At 36.3% G+C, this 19953-nt stretch overlaps 4 protein-coding genes and 1 long non-coding RNA gene across 5 annotated transcripts; all 5 read left to right on the top strand.

Moving 5' to 3' along the window:
- The first annotated feature begins 4048 nt into the window (after nt 1–4048).
- Nucleotides 4049–6767, top strand: LOC114541236. Its single transcript, XM_028561217.1, has 2 exons — nt 4049–4248; nt 5066–6767. The coding sequence occupies exon 2, from the start codon at nt 5083–5085 to the stop codon at nt 5884–5886; it is 804 nt and encodes a 267-aa protein (XP_028417018.1). The 5' UTR covers nt 4049–4248; nt 5066–5082; the 3' UTR covers nt 5887–6767.
- A 995-nt stretch (nt 6768–7762) lies between these two features.
- On the top strand, nt 7763–8761 carry LOC114541244. Its single transcript, XR_003689209.1, has 4 exons — nt 7763–7906; nt 7982–8041; nt 8258–8443; nt 8578–8761. It is a non-coding gene; the product is annotated as an uncharacterized LOC114541244 (long non-coding RNA).
- Nucleotides 8762–8796: 35 nt separating this feature from the next.
- Nucleotides 8797–10766, top strand: LOC114541248 (arginine and glutamate-rich protein 1-like). Its single transcript, XM_028561225.1, has 6 exons — nt 8797–8812; nt 8966–9277; nt 9487–9659; nt 9999–10063; nt 10165–10259; nt 10591–10766. The coding sequence occupies exons 1-6, from the start codon at nt 8797–8799 to the stop codon at nt 10704–10706; spliced, it is 777 nt and encodes a 258-aa protein (XP_028417026.1). The 3' UTR covers nt 10707–10766.
- A 3106-nt stretch (nt 10767–13872) lies between these two features.
- Nucleotides 13873–15953, top strand: LOC114541242 (type I inositol 3,4-bisphosphate 4-phosphatase-like). Its single transcript, XM_028561222.1, has 11 exons — nt 13873–13924; nt 14053–14100; nt 14378–14432; nt 14538–14656; nt 14756–14872; nt 14975–15054; nt 15233–15284; nt 15415–15438; nt 15557–15603; nt 15714–15761; nt 15842–15953. Exons 1-11 carry the CDS (start codon nt 13913–13915, stop codon nt 15918–15920), a joined length of 681 nt encoding a protein of 226 aa, XP_028417023.1. The 5' UTR covers nt 13873–13912; the 3' UTR covers nt 15921–15953.
- A 185-nt stretch (nt 15954–16138) lies between these two features.
- On the top strand, nt 16139–19073 carry LOC114541238 (type II inositol 3,4-bisphosphate 4-phosphatase-like). Its single transcript, XM_028561219.1, has 8 exons — nt 16139–16292; nt 16424–16511; nt 16647–16774; nt 17028–17096; nt 17536–17659; nt 18248–18315; nt 18549–18595; nt 18841–19073. The coding sequence occupies exons 2-8, from the start codon at nt 16469–16471 to the stop codon at nt 18983–18985; spliced, it is 624 nt and encodes a 207-aa protein (XP_028417020.1). The 5' UTR covers nt 16139–16292; nt 16424–16468; the 3' UTR covers nt 18986–19073.
- The last annotated feature ends 880 nt before the right edge of the window (nt 19074–19953 follow it).

The raw sequence follows: 19953 nt of genomic DNA, 5'->3' as shown, positions 1-19953 counted from the left end.
TGATCACCAAATTTGACGAAGATATTATACAACGAATCGAAGCACTAGTATCAACGAGGAATGAAGATTGGGTGGTTGACAGAAAGTGTTTGGAAGAAGATGTTTTACTTTTGAGAAGGTGTTTGAAGAACAACGACATTAGCGTTGAGGTCAGCGTTTGACCTCGGAAATAGCAATTACGTTATCTCCACAGTCCATCACATTGAGCACTTGTGGTAAGGTTGTTCCCCTTAAGGTTGTCGAGCACACAGATGAAATTACCGTGTCACTTTTCACAATCGAAAATGCTCTCCGTCTGGTTGAATGCTCCAAGACATGTTTAGGTAAGCTATATCCAATGGTGATTTTGATTCCATGGTTGTGCCAGTTTCGGGATCAAAGGTTGTTACAACTTCGTCGTCATCAGGAAACGAGGACCGACTTGTTTCTCTCTCGTGCTCTCTAATTACCTGCCAGAATCAAACGTCTGTTTAAACTGTCAGTACGTTTATACATTGTTTCGCCGGAGAAATAACAAGAGGAAATGTAAAAGCAACGCACAAATTCCACATAAACAAGTGCAATACTCGCTACCTGGAGAGAGAAGGGCTTCAAATGAAGATCACCAGCGAAAGGAAAAGGAGAAAAAATGATGTACGAAGGAAACGAGCAGCAGCAAGTTCTGCAAGCGACTTAGCAGCAAGTTTCTACTTGTTGTTTCCAACAATGCTCCATATCTGGTGGACAGCATTCTTATCAGCAACAGATTGGAATATTTTCACAAGGTCTGCGTTGTCATTCTCGTTTTTTAACCGAATTAACTCGTCATCCTTCCTTCTCGTTTCTCTCGTAATCATTTTTCTCCTTTTCCTTTCGCTGGTGATCTTCATTTGAAGCCCTTCTCTCTCCAGGTAGCGAGTATTGCACTTGTTATGTGGAATTTGTGCGTTGCTTTTACATTTCCTCTTGTTATTTCTCCGGCGAAACAATGTATAAACGTACTGACAGTTTAAACAAGACGTTTGTCTGGCAGGTAATTAGAGAGCACGAGAGAGAAACAATCGGTCCTCGTTTCCTGATGGACGACGAAGTTGTAACAACCTTTGATCCCGAAACTGGCACAACCATGGAATCAAAATCACCATTGGATATAGCTTTACCTAAAACATGTCTTGGAGCATTTCAACCAGACGGAGAGCATTTCGATTGTGAAAAGGACACGGTAATTTCATCTGTGTGCTCGACAACCTTAAGGGGAAAACCTTACCACAAGTGCTCAATGTGATGGACTGTGGAGATACGTAATTGCTATTTCCGAGGTCAAACGCTGACCCTCAACGCTAATGTCGTTGTTCTTCAAACACCTTCTCAAAAGTAAAACATCTTCTTCCAAACACTTTCTGTCAACCACCCAATCTTCATTCCTCGTTGATACTAGTGCTTCGATTCGTTGTATATCTCTTCGTCAAATTTGGTGATCACAACGGTGTCAGAATTATTATTTCACGCTTTCGTAAGTGCATGTATCGCGAAGGACCCGAACTGTTTGAGGTGATTCTTTTAACCTTCTCTTTCCAAATATCTTTAATAACTACTCCCACCGTCTTGGATTGACATTAAAATTAGCGTTGGATATGTCAGAATGAATCATTCTAACGGATATTGAGAACCTTCGCAGTACTCATAATTGCCAAGCATCCTAAAAAGAGCTCTACTTAGAAACTTTCATCATTTCACATAAACTACAACAACTAAGATGAACTAAGACTAAGTGAGGGGTGTGAACTATATATTTTGATTTTTCATGCATGACACCAGTTATTCCTATAATCAGTATAATGTGTGTATTTTGTTAAATTGGATGCATGCAAACTTAATAAACAGTTATAAGTATTTCAATTATTTCGATAACCTTCCAACAAGGTCGCGTTTGTGTATTATATATATATAACATTCTAGCTGTATTAACTGTATACTATAACATTCTGGCACGTGACCCTCCCCAGCACTTGTTACGTCATTTGACTTGAATATAACCGGTCAGACCGTTTTCGCCATCAAATTACAGACACGTTTTGGCAAACAGCAAAGTGTTCGATGAGCGAAAATCGTGCTTTCATGCATTTTTCGTAGTGATCTGGGGCTCAAATTATGAAAAAAACTACAGAATGCTGGCAAGGTATGAATGAACAAAAAAATTTAGTTTTCTTCGGCATTACGATCTTGTTTATTCATGTTTTTATCGACGATTGCTCATGTGGTTTTCAGCCGTTCTTTTTTCGATTTCCTTATTTATTGCAGATTCATGGATTGCCTGCTTGACGAAATTGCCTACTTGTGTGTCATCTGAAACCTTTAGCAATATTCTATTGGTAGAAAATTGATGGATCAACTCAAATGGCGTTTTTCTGGACGAGTACTTAGCAAAGATTTTGTTTTCGGTCCCTTTGTGAAAAGCCGCACGTCAACTATCCTGCATAATATTAAATGTATGGTCGTGAAATCAACATTAATACGCATGGACTCTTATAAACATGATGTAGCTGGCAAAGAAAAGACTAAAGAGAGTTTGGTTGAGAGCGTTTAAAGAAGTCGTAATATGTCTATTGGTGAGTTTTTTTAATACAGTTCAAGTTTAATACACCTATACAATTCATGTTCTACTGTGTATAGCAATAGCATAGATTTACTGCCGTTATGTTATTGGTAAAAGTATAGATTTTTAAGCTTTCCCTTTCCCATGAGTGTGGTAATCGTAAAAAGGAAGACTTGCTTTTTTTATATGCGTATAATTCCTGGTGAGAAAGTATTTTAAGCCATATAAGGGACTGTATCTGAGTAATTCAACCCAAATGTGTTATTAGACAATTATGCTATAATTTTATTATGTTTCTTTATATACGTTAGCCCTGATAGGAAAGTACTTTTTAACCAAACAATTATGGATTGTATTTCTTAAATATCTAACTGCAAAATGTTTATATAACATTACTAAAAATTACTTACCAATATAAAATCAGAGTTGAGACAGTATACTTTGTCGTTGGTCTTCTCCTTCCCATATTGTAGCTTTGTAGTTTAAATTGTTGCCTGTTCATCGCGAGATATTTAAAGGTATATCATTTTGTTTTGAAAGCAGACCATAGGCAACACGACGCAAATTATAAGGTTTTTATAAACTAAATATACTTACTGTATACGTTACGTCCGAGATATTTCTTATAACCGAGCTACATTTTTTACGCTTTTTACAAACGCTGCGTAATAATCACATATTAAATACACCTCCAGACAATATCCTTCAAAATTACCTTTATAATTTAATAAAAAACATTTTAAAGGGCCGTAATTTCAGACTGGCATAAAAATTAGATTTTTCCCGCGCTTGCATTTTCTGCCGACTCCGAGTGCTATCCCCCCGGTATGCAAATTTGACGGTTTTCAGACAGCCAATCAGATTACGTATTCGTCATTTTCAAACGTTCTCAAAAGTCAACAGCGCGGGTCCAGCATCGTCCCATTCAAAAAATGAGTAAAATATTAAAAGCTTTTCGCATTTTTCTCGCTTCCATAATTTGTTTTCAATATTAAAATATAGCCAGATGTGGTAAATTATCGTAGATTTCATTTCTGTTGTTATTTTAGCTTAGTTTTAGGGATAAATTGAAGTATTTTTGGATTGTTTGCATGTGTCCCATGTCGATATCGGGATTGAAGTTGCCTACCTAGGAATATATATACTATATAATGCCTACATTGCCTGAACACTGTCAGGCACGCGAGTCGCCCGTTGCGTAATACACAGGATGTCAGGATTTTAGTTAGCATGAATAAATGATACATGTTTCAATTGAATCAAATACGGAAAGCTTTGTTCTAATTTTCAATATTTTAGTGCACTTTTATTTCAAATAAAACCATCGCTATTGGGCTGCCTATGGTGCCCTTATAACTTATAGGCTTATAGATTATGCAAAGCAGAAATATCCCTTTATCTACTTATTTGGTATCTAATACCTTATATGGTGCACGGCCACGCGTAAGCCTGGCGCGAGTCGGAAGCGGCACAAACAATTTCAATCAAAGCGTTTTGTGTTGCGGCGTGTTTACTGTTTACAAATTTCAATTTTCAAGTGCTTTTTAATAAGTGATTTGGGCCTGAGGGTTTATATTTTATTGATTTGTTCGGGGGATAATTGAATTGGTGTCGTGGTAGTTGAATTGGTGTCGTGGTAATTGAATTGGATCATTGGATTATCAAACAAACAGGTTGGTGTCATTATTGTTTATAGTGTTTTGTTCGATCCAAGAAAATAATAAAAATAGCGCAAGAAATATCTTATAAGGCCATACTGGTCGCGCGGGAATACCTGTAGTTTTAATAAATAATAAAGGTGATCTTGGATAAATTTCCTTATTCATAATTTCATATCCTTATTTAAATACTGTTGGCGGACAACGGCATCCATTGAAAGCTTACCGGCAACACTTCGTCTCGCAAATTGCAATCCGTCCCATATCTTAGGAATCCTTTCATTTAATGTGTTACTTCTTAGTATTTCTTGATGCTAAGTGTTTTTTATGGTTATTTCGTATAAACTTATTGTGTGTAAACAAATAACACACCTGAAATTTATTGTATGAAATACGACATTTGGCAGTGACTTGTATTATATCCTACCCTTTGTGCCATAAGCTAAACTGCTAAAACTGCTTGCCCTTATATACAGCAGTGGTAAACTGTTGTTTCATACGTGTGTATAAGAAATTGTCCTTGGATATATATTGGGACAAATAATGTCGAGTCACATATCAATGAGAGATATTTTCTGTTTAATTTATAATTCAATTTTTCCATAGTCTTCTCTGAGAGTGCATCAGGCCTGTAGTTTATGTGAAATTGGTGTAGTAATGGGTTTTCTCAAGATCCCCATCCTTGTACTATCCTTGCCCAGCAGGAATTAACCATTGAACAGTGGAAGGGTATTATAGGCATGCTTCCCTGTATATTTTAGATACTGTGTAAGTATATGTAACATAATGGGAGTATGTTCTACAATAGAAACAACCATTTTGAATATTGTAGGACCTTGAATCTATGATATGGCTTATTGGCGTAGTTACAGAAAGTTCTCTGCTGAAGCAATTGCTCTTGCAGCGTCTGACAATGAAGAAGACAATCCTGAATCTTTAAGTCATACAAATGATCTTTTGCAAAACAGTTGTAGTGATGAGTCATCAAATTATAGTGATACAGATAATCCTGAACTGATATATAGCTCTGAATCAAACTCTGATACCGATTTTTCAGAAAATGAGCATGAAGGAAATTTACCTCCTAATGATCCTTCACTCCCAAATACTAATGATCCATCACTCCCATCAGAAACATTGAGAGGGAAGCTTGCAACCTGGGCAACAAAAAACAAATGCCAACGTACTGCTGTAAATGAGCTACTTCAAATTCTTCGAGGGCAGGGACTTTGCCTTCCGAAAGACAGTCGCACCCTTTTGCAAACCCCTCGTGAAGTAATTACTTTATCTAAGTGTGGCGGGCAATATGTATACCTGGGGATTGAAGCTGGCATAACTGATATTCTTTCGAAAAATGCATCTTTAATAGAAAAGCACACCACAGTTGATTTGATGATCAATGTGGATGGGCTGCCATTGTTTAAATCTTCCACTTCCCAGTTCTGGCCTATTTTAGGTTATTTCAATAAGGTTGAAGTCTTTATTATTGCACTCTTTTATGGTAATTCTAAACCAAGTTCTGTGGATGATTATCTTGATGATTTAATCGAAGAGCTTGATAAGTTAAAAATTCATGGTGTAAATTTTGAAGGAAGGCAACTTGCCTTTAATCTGAGGTGTTTTTGTTGTGATGCTCCTGCAAGTGTTTTTTAAAAGGTATAGTTGGTCACACGGGCTACTTCTCTTGTGAGCGGTGTAAAATTAAGGGGTCATGGAATGGCAGAGTTGTGTTTAATGATGATGATGTTTTTGCACCAAGGACTGATGTTGAATTTTCGAATTTTAGTTATCATCACCACCAAAAAAGTGCTTCCTCCCTAGCTTCACATGGTGTTTCATGCATTAAGCAGTTTCCACTTGACTATATGCACCTTGTATGTTTAGGTGTTACTCGGCGCTTGCTCACTTTCCTTAAAAATGGGCCAAAAATTTGCAAGCTGTCTTCCAGACATATACTGCAAATATCCGAGAGCTTGATGTTGTTACATGGAAACATGCCAAGTGAATTTGCAAGACAACCAAGGTCGTTGGTTGAACTTGATCGCTGGAAAGCTACTGAGTTTCGCCAGTTTCTTCTTTATACTGGGCCTGTTGTGTTAAGAGGCATTTTACCAGATAGACTATACCAGCACTTTCTTTCTCTGTCTATTGCTATTTCCATAATGCTTGACATGAATACTGCCAAGCGAACCTCGTATCTGCAGTATGCAAGAGAGTTAATAACTAATTTTGTGAGTAACTGCAAATCTCTGTATGGTGATACCTTTGTGGTGTACAATGTACACAACCTTCTGCATTTGCCTGATGATGTTGACTATTTCCATTCTTCATTAAATGAAATATCATGCTTTCCCTTCGAGAACTTTATGCAACAGTTGAAGCGACTTGTTCGAAGTCCCCTATTGCCCAGGTTGTTAAAAGACTAGCAGAACTGAAGCACTCTGTGCAAAAACACCAATGTGATTGGCGCTACACTCATATCTCTACCAAATTGAAGGATAGCTGTTTTATGCTGAAGGACAACACTTATGTTTTTGTTGGACTGCGGAGATCAGGGTGAAAGATTTGTCTGTGAGGTAGTATCAGAACGATCGACTCAGAGCTTCTTCCATATCCCAGCTGATTCGAAACTATTTAACATAGTGTATATTGATAACTCGTCACGAAAAGGAAAAAGACGCCTTGTTGAAAAATGCGAAATTCTACAAAAGCTGTTTGCCTTCCATACCGGTCAGGATTTGTCATTTTCCCAATGCATCACGAGGTTGAAAGATACCGATAGTCCTAACCCTACTCCAGGTAAATTAATGCAGTAGACGTGTAATTATAACATATCACGTGATTATGTAATTGCCATATAAGTGGATTCCCCAGCTTGGCCTATACTGCAAAATTTTTATTTTTGATGAAAAAGTACATTGCGTTTGACTTAATACTGTTATATCAAAAAACCTTAAGGTTTAGGATCCCACAGAACTATAATGTAAAGTAGGTGTTCATGTTGTTGGTATAGCTTTATGATAAAAGACTCCCAATTTACGGGTCAAAACATTTCTTTTCTGTTAAAGCTTGTCATATACTGCACATGTACACAGAATAGTCTGTCTCTATAATCAAAAGTCAGTAGGTCATATACTTATTTTTTTTCTCTTTTAAGAATGTGGGTAAGAGCTGTTTGGCAGGAGGGAAAAAAGCAACACGAAGGCGTTGTTCCAGATGTGTGGATTCAGAACAACAATGTAAGATGGCCATCTGGATTGAATGTAATTAAACCTCATGCTGAAAGACAAACACCGTGTGCAGACTGGAAAACCTTTCCACTTATTAAAATAAATGTACCGCAGGTCAGTAATTTTATTATTGATATAAACTATTTTCCTAAATTTCCATTCCTAATGACGATAATGTGGATATTACTTCATGAAAAAAGAAACAAGTGGGCGGTATTATAATAACCAAACAAATAACGTTGCAGCAACAGAGTCATGCATATATGCATTTCAAGGCACGTATTTCCAGTTGTTCTCTATTTAATTTGTATTTTTGTAAACCAGATGAAAAACAAGTTTGTGAAAGGTACGATTTTACGACCACTGCCGAAGTAAGTGATGGTGATGAGGATCATGAAGTATATAGGAAAGAGAATTTAATTCTAAGGAAAAGAGTCGAAAAGGTTAGCAATTACAACATACATCTTTGTATAAGTATTTTTGTATTTGGCGTACTTATTCTTTCTTGTATTTTGCAGGAAAACAAATCGTGTATTCGTCAGACAATAATTCTGATAGTGACGGTGGAAATGCTAACTGTATGTATCAGAGTCAAAATCTAATCCATCGAGTATACTTTGTCCTTAATTATTATATTCTATTTTTTTCGCTCTACAGTATGCGTAATAATGTAGTGTTGCACTTGTATGAAACTTTTACTAGTTTTAGTAACAATAATTTGCCGAAGGCGAGGTGATTATCGCTTTCAATAATCACCTTTGTACTTATACTAATGAGGCTTATTTACTTGTCAGCTATTTCAGATTTCCCACCTCCACCAAAGAAATTTATTTCAGCAACGAACGATTCGAGCATCCATTTCACGTCGATGATTCCAAGAACACCACTGTCAAGATCGAGAAGCCCTCTTCGAGAAAAACCGAATAGCAGTAACAGACCACGGAACAAACAACACAATGAGCTTGTCACAATGAACAAACGTAAGCTAATCATGGCATTTAACTTTTTGTAAAAAATAGATACTCTAGAGATCTTCATTTAATATACTACTGATTTTAGAACCAAATTTTCTTTTAAAATCTTATTTCTACTACTTTGTTTCTACTAATTTTAGACTTCTCTTCATCATCATCCAAAACACATTCTGCATCGAACTGCAAAAGAAAGTCAAGACCCAGAATGCGTTCGAGATCGAAAACAAGATCAAGGACGAGGTCCAAACCTTCTCAGTCAGAGGAACAAAGTTTATCTGGAAAGAAAAAGACCCCAGAATACCTTAGATCCAACGATGGACCATTACTTTCGGAGCTGCAGGTAAAGCAGTAATGATGTCATGATTGTATGCCGAGGCATTAAAACTTACTTCGTTTGCTCTTGGTATTTATTTACGTGACAATCAATATTTTCGTCTTAAAGTTTAGAGCACTATTCTTAAGCCTTATTCCCCGGACAAAACGCCTCTTACGCAGCCTGCTAAAAAGCTTGTTTCCTGTGCTTTTCAGATATTCTGGCATCAATATTCCCTGATGCAACAAGAAGATCACGATCAAAAACCAAGTCTAGATCACGATCAAAAACAAGATCTAGATCGACTTCCCGATCAGAAAGAAATGACAGAACGAGATCACGATCGACGACAAGGTCAAGATCCAGAACGAGATCCAGATCAAGGTCCAGACCTTCTCTGTCAGCACCAGGGGTAAGAAGGGAAAGTTTGGCTGAAAATACTATCCCAGAAAAACAGCATGAGCGAAGTTTTGGTATTGAAAACACCGTTGCTAGGAGTAACAGTGGATTCCCCATATCAGAAGCAAGTAAGTACACATGCTGTAAAATATGATCACCCTAGTCCTCTTGCCAAGTTGCCAAACGTGTATAGCTATTCCATGGACTATAATCCCCATTTTTGGGCATTGAAGAGATTTAAATTAGAAACTGCTAGAACATGTCTTCACCTGTGAAAATCGTTTGAGTTTTGTTGCATTGTTGTTGAGTTTTGTTGCATTGTTTTTTCAACACATAGAATTTCAAAGGAGAGTTTTGCAGCTATTAACCGAAATTCGTAACTCGGTTGCCCAAGTGGGAAAAAGATGTTCTCCTGCCAATTCTGCAGTTCATATCGATCAGGCAACGAGCTTGGAGGAACTGATCGCATTAGAAAGCAGCCTTGCTGATAAAGACACCAGAGATGTATTGGTAAGAATAATCTAAAACCTGTGTATGAATTGTTGACTGGTCAATGTAGTTAACTAAATATAAAACTGACAACAATGATGGAAGAGCTTATCAATAATTACGGAAAAATATCTTTGTCTTTGACAATCCTCCATTCTTGTGGTCGTTTATATAGTCCTAATATACTTCTCTTATTGAAGATTTGTATTAAATTAACTATGCCAGAACTCGACTTCTTACTGTAAAAATGAGTCCAAAAATTAATACTATTTCTCTAATTAGTCATGCGTTTTAATAAATCGTTATCAATTCGACATGTTTAGCCATGACATGCCTGACCAATTGACCATTGTTTTTCAGTTATCACGAATCATTGATATCGGAGGACTGAACGTCAGAGAGAATGTCCGCAATGTAATGCACAGGTATTAACCATAGATGTATGACTACCCAGAGTGTGCTACACTGCTAACTAGTATAATGTAGATTGAAAGTCTCTGTTCTCAACATTTTCAATATTTTTTAGATTGATGAATAATGAAGTTATGGCATCAATGAACATGAAGGGAAAGGGTTCGAAATATGCGTTTGGGTCTACCAAAGTATTTCAAGCTGTTGTAGGTATGTGAAACTGTTCTCTTTGTGGTGTATGTTTCTGCAATATATATATACCGCATTCGTAAGAATTTTTCAAGTAAACGTTTGCTGTTTTGTTGTATCTACTTCATTTCATATTAATAATTAGTGATTACTGATTTGCTTGCTTATCAAAAGAAATTAACATGACATGAATTATTTTTATTATTTCTCTAAAGAAGTGTTTTGGATGATTTTGTGTTTGTTTTTACTTGTTTTGCCCGCACGATCGCTACTTAAACATATCGCATAACTTCATGTTGCTTGCCAAATAATGAAACTTTATCGTTAATATTGTGCTACGTATTATTCTTAGAATGTGTGGTTAAAAATCAAAAAACGTCAGAAGCGGAGGTGAAGCAAGCTGTACAGCAACTGCTGAAATACGCGCCAGATAGGCAAGGAGGAGGTGGACGAAAAGACACCGCTTAAATTTTGAAAACAAAACACTTAAATAAAATTTACTTGGCGATAACAATTATTATATAGTTTTTTAAGTATTTATATGTCTGTTTTTTATTGTATATTGGATTATTTTGTAATACGCATTATTCTATTATATTAAAATGAAATAAAGTAGCAATTTTATCACCGAAATATGATGCTTTTTCTGCTGTCTTATGTTTCAAGGCTGGTTTCCACTCAGCCTGCAGAGCTATATGGACGCGTCGTAAATATTGACGGTGATTTTAACTTTGATAATTGTGGTCGTTTCAACGTTGAAATGACGTCTTTTTCCGACGTCGTTTTGCGACGTCGTTTCGACGTCGTAAAACGACGTTGATCCAATTTGCGTTTTCAACCTTATTTCGACGTCAGATCGACGTCGAAGATCGACGTTGAATCAACGTTGAATCGACGTAACTTTGCCCGCTGGGTTGGTGGTTAATTAATGACCTCGACTCGTCTTGCTGATGTGACCCGCGTTGTCACCAATATTTCAAATATCATTACATAATATTATTACATTGAAAATATGAATAGGTTAAAATGCTACGTTCAAAATATCTTACATGAGTATACTACTTTGTATTTTAAATATCAGTGTGAAAATTTTATTCGAAGACAACGTAATGCTTCTTTCCGCAATAACTTATTGCGCCAATAGAACAAGATGGAATTAAGAACTGATAGTGAGAAAATGAGTGTCGTACTCCAAGAACTTAAAATGATTGCTTTAAACGTTGCTTTTGGCGTCAAGCTAACCTCAATGGCAGAAGGCAGATAGCAACTGAATGTACAAAACAAAACAAAAAAGCATGTTTTAGCATCGCGTATTCCTTGCAGAAAAAGCCTTTCGACGTTTAATGTTTGCACGACCAGTGATAACGTCAATCCTACGTCGTTATATTACTGCCAAAAAAATTCTTGTATGCATAAAAACCATTGCTAGCATAGTTAGTGTTATAAATACGGTTTGTATTACTTTCACTGTTCCTTGATCGATGAAATATATAAAAAGTAGGCTCGTAACGAATGGACAAACCAAAGGATTAAACGATTTTGAAAATACGTCTATTCGTTACTTTTTCCCTATGAAAAACTGGATGTATGACTGACAAATATATTTCAAAATTTAGAGCCAAAAATGTGACAACTGATGCAGACACAAGTTTCAATTGCTAGGTTGCTCATCATGACATTAAAACATCTTTCATTTCCACGTATTTCCCTGCTCAGATGTAGCAAAAACAGCGGTTCTGCAATGAGTCCAGCTGCTAAGTCGTTTGAAGATAAAACCATTACAACGAAAAACGAGTTTTCCGTTTTAACTGCGGCGATTTCCAAACGCATGGATAGCTAGATAGTTGAGAACTATTATCAAGAGCGTTTGTATGAAATTGTAAGTTAAACAGACGACATGGTTGATATAGCATGGCCGGCAATGAAAGCCAGTGACAAGTAACAACTTTAAATTCTCCCAAACGCTATTTATTTTTTCAAATTCTGCAGTTGGTGTTGTAGACGTTTCGTTTCGCGTCATGTTTCTTCATTTCAAGAGCTCTATAATTGCTTAAACTGACTTTTGATAGCCTGGAATAATTTTTGTTTTATTTGGCCTATCATCTAAGACTAAGTGCCAGATGGTTAAATAGAAAAATGAGATAAAGACGTAATGACTCTTGGCAAATATGACAATATTGATATGGAAATGCCATCTATACATGTCTCTCCGGCTGTCTTTGAAACATCACTACTTCTATAATATGGATTTCACGTATTCCCATAACATCAAGCTTTTACGTTTTAAAGATTGGCTGTATATTGATGGGTCTAATATAATTAATCAAAAGATATTACTAGTTTTTCCTCAAGTCCCAAATTTGCATTTCAAAAAAAATGTGTACTTTTGAGATTACAAACTCGTCCACGTGACTTGAGGTAGCCGCCATCATGTCGCGCCATGTGTTCACATTCTTATCAGTAAAATTTGTGAAAATGTGATATTCTGTTTTCATCGTAATGCCGGCCTGCCGTCATGACAGACCAGGCTTTCAGGAGAAGGAAAAGATAAACAGATATGCAAAATACGATATTTTTTTAACTCCAAACGACGATGCAAAGGCTATTTTTATCTATCATCAGTTCTATCCTATCAGTTCGAACTAAGTGCCCAGGAAACAAACGTTTTGCGCTACGTTTCACTACCATGTGATTGAGGTCGTCGCCAAATGTCGTCATGCACATGCACAATGCAACAACGAACACTAGCCTCATTAAACTAACGATCTGTTCGTCAAATAATTATAGACTAAACGTTGAAATTGATTTTTTTCATATCATGTTTGACCTCATTCAGTAATTAATAAGTCGCACCGTGTCACGTTCAACAAACGAGTTAACTTTTGATTAGTTTAATTCCCTCATCACGATATTTTCATGAGCATTTTTGGGCGGGGCTTCGAAATAAAAATTATGTATAGCTCTTTATATCCACGAACTTTTACTACCTCCAGCATTCTGTTTATATGAAGTGTAAATGCATGGTATACTTAATTCGGTATAGTGTTGATACTGTTAAAGGTGGATAAAATTCATCATCGAATATTAAAAATGTCAATTACTGACACTTATCATGACCAACTTTGGCAAGACGAACTCTGGGGGATTCTAGTAATAGCTATAGTTGTCTTAAGAAGGGCCTGGAGGTGAACTGCATCAGTCACATCACGTTGCTCACATCACTAATAATTTTTTAATTATAAGAACGGCGGCTCTTATTTTTGGAGGCTTACTATTTTCTAGTGTTCGACAGACAAGACGAAGGACAGCATTACCTTTTGCGGCGAATTCCGAAGCTGAGTATAACGACTGGAATAAACATATAAAAAATGCAAGGTTAGTGTTAAGGCTATATGCGATTTTGTCTTTTGATGGATGTAAACGAGTGATTAAGTTACTGATGTTCAAATAAGAGCTTTTATACACCAGAACATTCGTAACTAATTACTCGTTCACATCTATCAAAAGAAGAAAATCACACAAAATCGCAGCAAAAATCGCAAGTGTAAACGAGCCTTTAAGTTTTCATTGAACCGTAGCTTACATGACTATGCAGTATATATAATGATGATTGATTCTTGCAGCTACGAAAGCTTAAAGAAAAATTACAAAAACTATGTGAACAGATTACCGAGATGACTGGTGAGGTAAACAATATTATAAACAATATCGTGTTGGGCATGGGCATGAACTGTGCGATGGGAAGTCAAGTCTATCCACAGCTAGTTATTATGCATATATCCGTTGGATTGCAAACTGCCCTTGTTAATTTTAGCACCCGTTACCGCATAACCATCCATTTCGTGATGATAACGACAGCGAGGTAAGCATTTGTTTACGTAAGTATATACCTGTGCCCATCTTTAATACTCTGAGGTACCAGGTTAACCACCGGCCTCTTAATGCTTCAACAAGTGAACAACCTGGTCGGCATTATCGATTGATACGCCCGCGCCAGCTCTAGTTGGCGGAAGACTTTGCGTCGATGAGAAAACACATATAGTGCACATATAGTGGCAGCCTCACGGAGTGGTTGCTTCAGGAAGTTGCTCTCACGTGTTTGCGGCGGAATTTATCACATTTTTTTCGTGCAATTTTAGCCTCCAAAACCACCAAAACCGCTTCACAAACCTCCGTTGCTGGAAATAAGCATGGGTAATGTTCATGTAAATTATAACTTTCGAGCATGTATAGAATTTTGAAAAACTCATTCTGAACAATATGTTAAGTAAAGCTAAATATTGTCAATTTATTACACAGCTTGCAATGATCTAAAACCAACTGTGGAGAATAAATATCCAAATGCAGTTATAGTTGTTAGTACTATGACCCCTCCTGGAGCAACTTGGTCCAGACTTGCACAGACTGAAATAATAGAGGTATTACAGCATGATCAGGACCTGTTGAGGCGATTTTTAATCCAATACTGTTTTTGTCCAATTTTCCGCATGTGCATGTTGGATTTTCTTGTGTTTTAGCAAAAACGTCACCCATATTTCTTGACGACTATAAGCATACCTTCTGGTGGAAATTACAGTGAGGTAACAAGACTAAAACTTGCTGTCTTTGATGTTCGCGACCGAGATAAAGAAGAGGCAAGTAGTTCACTAAATATAGTGTATGTAATTTTTAACTTCAAAACAAATCGTCTTATTGCACAAAACGTCAGGGTTCTTCAAGTGAGATGAATTTTTTAGATGACTCATTTGGGTCAGGCAGTTTGTACAATCAAGGATATATTGGATTCTACGAATCAGAAAATTCAACTTTCTCTTACGTGAGTTCATCATTATGCTTTCCGAGAAGCAGAGAATAAATATTGGATGATATATAATTCAACCAAATACTAGTGTACCCTTTATAACATGCATGTTTCTTTTTTCGGACCCTTTACATGTTTCCGCGGTCAATAGTTTCAAAATGTCATGACAATTTCGAAATGTTGTCTGTTTTAGTGGCTTGGACTCTCCAATGGCCTCAGGGACAATAACATTGTTAGGCTGGAAGGTAAAATAATTTTTATCAAAATAGATCTAAAGATCAAAGATCAAAAGATCAAAAGATCTTTCTTTCTTTTAACTGAGAAATCTTTCTAACTAACAACAACAAAATGTCATACTATAATGCATGTTTTTAGGTCGAAACTGTTCAAGATACTTTGGTAGGTATATAAGGTTATTGTAATAAATAGATTGTATTATGCATCCTTGAAAGATTGGTCAAGTATTAATGATTGTATTTTTTTAATCTTTGAAATAAGATTTTTCACCTATTTTCAGGCGGACACTGATGGAACGTTCAGACCAAGATGTGGCTCAATAAACAAGTGCGTAAACGATAATCGTTTGAAGCAGTTGTGTTATAGGGTGCCTTAGGAAGATAGATCAAGGAGAGTGACGCCCGATTATTATTGGTGTTTTTTTCATCTTCTTATAGACCGAAATTCGACAATATGTTACAAAGATCATTTAGATTTCCTACAATGTAAGTATTGCATGTGGTTTTACTGCAACGAAAGATCGCGTCATCATAATGGGTTGAAAAGTCAATTCGATACTTTTTAGCTTGGGTACAGAGGTGAAGTTTGTGGATATGATGGGCGAAAGCTTTCTGACGTTCAGAATTCCTCAACAATTACTGTAAGTCATGAGTAAAATATGATATTTCATTTAGTAAAATGATTAGTTTTCGTCTCGAACTAAAATGTCGTTACCTATAGTTTACCGACTATATAATACGTTAAAATGTTTACCTTTTTGCAAATGCTTAATACCGCGATATAATTTCAAATTTATATCTGGAGCAAATTGGAATAGACTAGAAATAGTTATCGGGATTACGAGATGCATGCGTGGGTTGAAAATGAGATCATCTTGCATGGGAGAAAGTCACATTCAGTAAATGACCAAGCAGTGGTAATGTAGTACCTAACTTAAGTAATAAATTTTCATATATTCTTTAGGCCTAAATGATTTTCAACCTGAATCGGAGGATGCCGATGACCCCGAATGCCAGGTATTTTTGATTCACTAACATGCAGACTGACCGCAAATAACTGAATAACTTGGCTTGGCACAAATAAACCGACTGATTGGATATAGGAAGAGAATAAATCGGACGTTTTCATGTAAATTACTCTTCGATAGGTTCTGCGTAATTCTATTGAAAGTTCAGTGGCGCAGATTCTAAAAATGATTAATGAATTGAATAAAGAAAGTCCGCTAATTTTGAATGGTAGGTTTTCCGTATAGCCTCACGAAATTAATCCTTTACTTTCAAAGTGTCATAATAGAGTTGTCCAATTGGGATCAAGCGTTTTTGAGTGAGTTGTTTTGTAAGCTAGTAGCTATAAACTACGTTTTATCTTAGACTTAGCAAAGAAAAGTTGGCGAACGATAGGAGAGAAGACTTTGGATTCCGTGGTAGATGATGTTTACTATTTTGTTGACGCTCTTATTAAGAAATTAAATTTGGGAATGATTTTCGTTCTACTTCAGGTCAGTAAAGTTATCGACACAAGTTACTGTAAGCCCCATGCAGAGGGAGATAAGATATAATGCGTATTAACATTATAATAGAAAAATCTTTCGTCTCTAATTTCCATATTTTTGTGGCATATATTTGTATTGTGTTTGCATGTGTAATAGTATATTATAGTCGTGTTATATGAAGTGATGTAATTACCTGGCAAAGGTTATAGCGACATCTTCTCTTAAATAAACTTTTGGAAATATTTATTATTTTATTCAGGAAGAATCGCGTCATGCCCAGACTATGCAAGACCTCCGTCAACGTCGCGATATTTGTCTTTCACAGGCAGTAAGTTATTCAATGTATAAACTCTGTCATGCGAAGAATCTTCGACTGGCCCCCTTTAATGTAATAAGAATAGTCATGTCAGGGATTTCTAAATTGAAAAGCAATGTATAGATCTGATTTTATTTTGTATCAGCTAGTGGGCAATATATAGGTTACGTTATTACTCCGCCTGCGTATGCGCAGCGGAGTCTTAAAATGCCATGGTCTTTTTTCCTTTTCGTCGTTTTGGGCGACAGAAGTTGGCATTTCTACAGGTAACCCAAAACAACTTCATTTTTGACCGAGAAGCCCCTGGGTTACACGGTCCACGGATGACTTATGTTCATCAGTTGGCATGCAGGCGGAGTGAACGCTTTGAGCAGGCGTCTTGTTGAGTTATTTTTATATATAGTAGATCAAGGGTGATATAAATTAAACCGTTTTATGGTAACGTTTTAAGGTAACGGCACTCATTTGTGGATTTGAAGCTAAAATTTACACATCACTATTTGACGCAAGTTTCATGAAACAACTTTGTGAGATTGGTGTTCTTGCTGAATTTGAATGTCTTCTGAGTACTTACGGTTAGTTATTAGAATTAAGAAAGGAAAGTATATCTATGTTTTTTATTTCTTTTCTTGCGAATGTACATGCACGAGTGTAACCGAAATTAATCGTAACTTCATGCATGTGTAGTCGTAATTTCTGTGGGAAGAAAATTCTTCCATTGGCATCGAATTTCAATAATATCAGCGTTGACCGCGCAAAATCTAATTGTTTCTGAAGTACACTTACATTTTACCAGCACGTATATTTGTTTAATACGAAGTTTCTGCACTTACGGTGCATGGAACTCTTTCTGTCTATTTTTTTACCTCTGCGTGGAGATATAAGAAGGGTGTTCCTTGCGATTTACACTGCATGTTTTAGCAATTCAAGTTATTGACACATGCAAATTCGCACTGGACAAACTCAGCGAAGGCTGATTAAAGCTAAATTTCAAACTGGGTGCAAAATATCCGTGACTATATAACGCATTTTTGTTCTAGTATTTGCTATTTAGCGATCCTGGTTTCAGTATTTTGCATACACTTCAACATTGCGACCATGCAAGCGTCTGCATGTTGTGGTCTGTTTTACGCCTAAATCGTTTTTAATATTTCTATTTTTAGGTGATGAAATGGGAATGTTAGAAGACATGTCCATTGCAATACGCGATCTTTCATGTGTCAAATTTAAGGTTCTTTACCATAAATGTGACTGATCATTTACAAGCGCACTTTATTAGGATGCAGTAAAGGGACAAGGGATAACGTGAGGTTAAAGAATGAAGATTCCTCATGGGCTTATTTTGGCGATAACAAGAAGCTAGTCCAGAAACAGCGTCATTATGCAATGTGTTGACCAAGTCTTTAACTCTTATATCTTTCTTTATATTTCCTTAAGCGAACTTTTCATCATCTTTTTTTTCAGTTCGCTTGCTCTGATAACGAAACGATTCCCTACGTCACTGGAACAAGGTATAATACAATTGCAAGCGCACGATATCATACGGCTTTAAGGCTATGTTTGGTAGTATCCAAATTTACATCTCTCAAAAGAAGAATTGCATTGCAAGTTGCAGGAAAAATTGCACTGTGTAACAGGGCCTTTAGTATCATGCTAATTATTAAACTCCCTGACGATTTCTTTTTGCCTGTTAATAAAACAGGTGCATGGATACCGTTGCATATATAGTACATATATTTGTGTATCTTTTTTCAAGGGCTAATATTCATGTTACCATACTCCTCGAAACAGAATATTTCTGTTATTTACCCAAAGAATTGCAAGAAGGAAAATTAATACAAGTTTCTCCAGTTATTTTCACTCAAGGGATCAACGAACATGCGACTTTAGCTGAAAGGTGACTGTAATGATTTATACCGTACATCCCCATTCATGTATGATAAAAACCATTGAAAGATCTTGTATAATTACACAGTATCACTCAGTAACCTCGTTTAAAGCGGGGTGCATGTTTTTTAAATTGAAACACCTTATTATCTTGTATACGTAGTATCTTCAAAGATCGCAGCTTGATAATAGTTAATTAGTTTACCTGGGTGTAAAACTCTTAAGATCTTACAGCAAGTATAGCTAAAAGCAAAGAACACAAAGATGAAGAGATCTATTTTCTGCCACCCAGTCTCAACCAGTTTCGGTGCTACAGGTTTCGGTAAAGTACTTTCTGAATTGTTTACTATAAGTGCAATTTAGAAAGAGAAATTATGATGATTTTCTAAAAAGGGCTGAGTTGGATAAGTTCAAATAAGACATTTATTCACAGAATAATTCCGCAGGAGTTTAACTGACCTTTTTCCACTAAAGACTTGAGATATTCTTGACCACAATATGTCGTGTCGCAGAAAGCTGGATATTTATGAAACAGCTGTTAAACCAGAAAGCGATCATAACATTTGTAAAGAGGTTAAAAATCTAAATTATCTCCACGGTATAATCTCGTAATACAAAAGGAAGCGAACTATATTGGACCTAATTATTAATAAAACCAAGGCAAGAGAAATCTATATGATGGCAGTGATATTTTAAATTTACTATGAAAAATAATTGACGGTCTTTCAGTTGCCAAAGAGATATACCTGATTGGGGGCTCGTAAGTATAGCCAGCAATCGATGGGGTGAAGGAACTATACTATATATAGTTCCTATATATGTTGTCTAATGTCTGAGTCTTGGGCAGTTGTTATATACCACATTATGTGAAGTTAATTGTTAGGTGATGCTACCACGCTGCTCCTTCGGGAGCGAATTCAGCAGATACTTTACAAATTGATACTGACAAAGCAGAAAATATCCAATCCAGGAAAAAAATTAC

This window comes from Dendronephthya gigantea, unplaced genomic scaffold (assembly GCF_004324835.1).
Source record: "Dendronephthya gigantea isolate DGI-Jeju-01 unplaced genomic scaffold, DenGig_1.0 000277F, whole genome shotgun sequence".
In the NCBI taxonomy this organism is placed as follows: domain Eukaryota; kingdom Metazoa; phylum Cnidaria; class Anthozoa; order Malacalcyonacea; family Nephtheidae; genus Dendronephthya; species Dendronephthya gigantea.
This window is presented reverse-complemented; position numbering and strand designations above follow the sequence as displayed.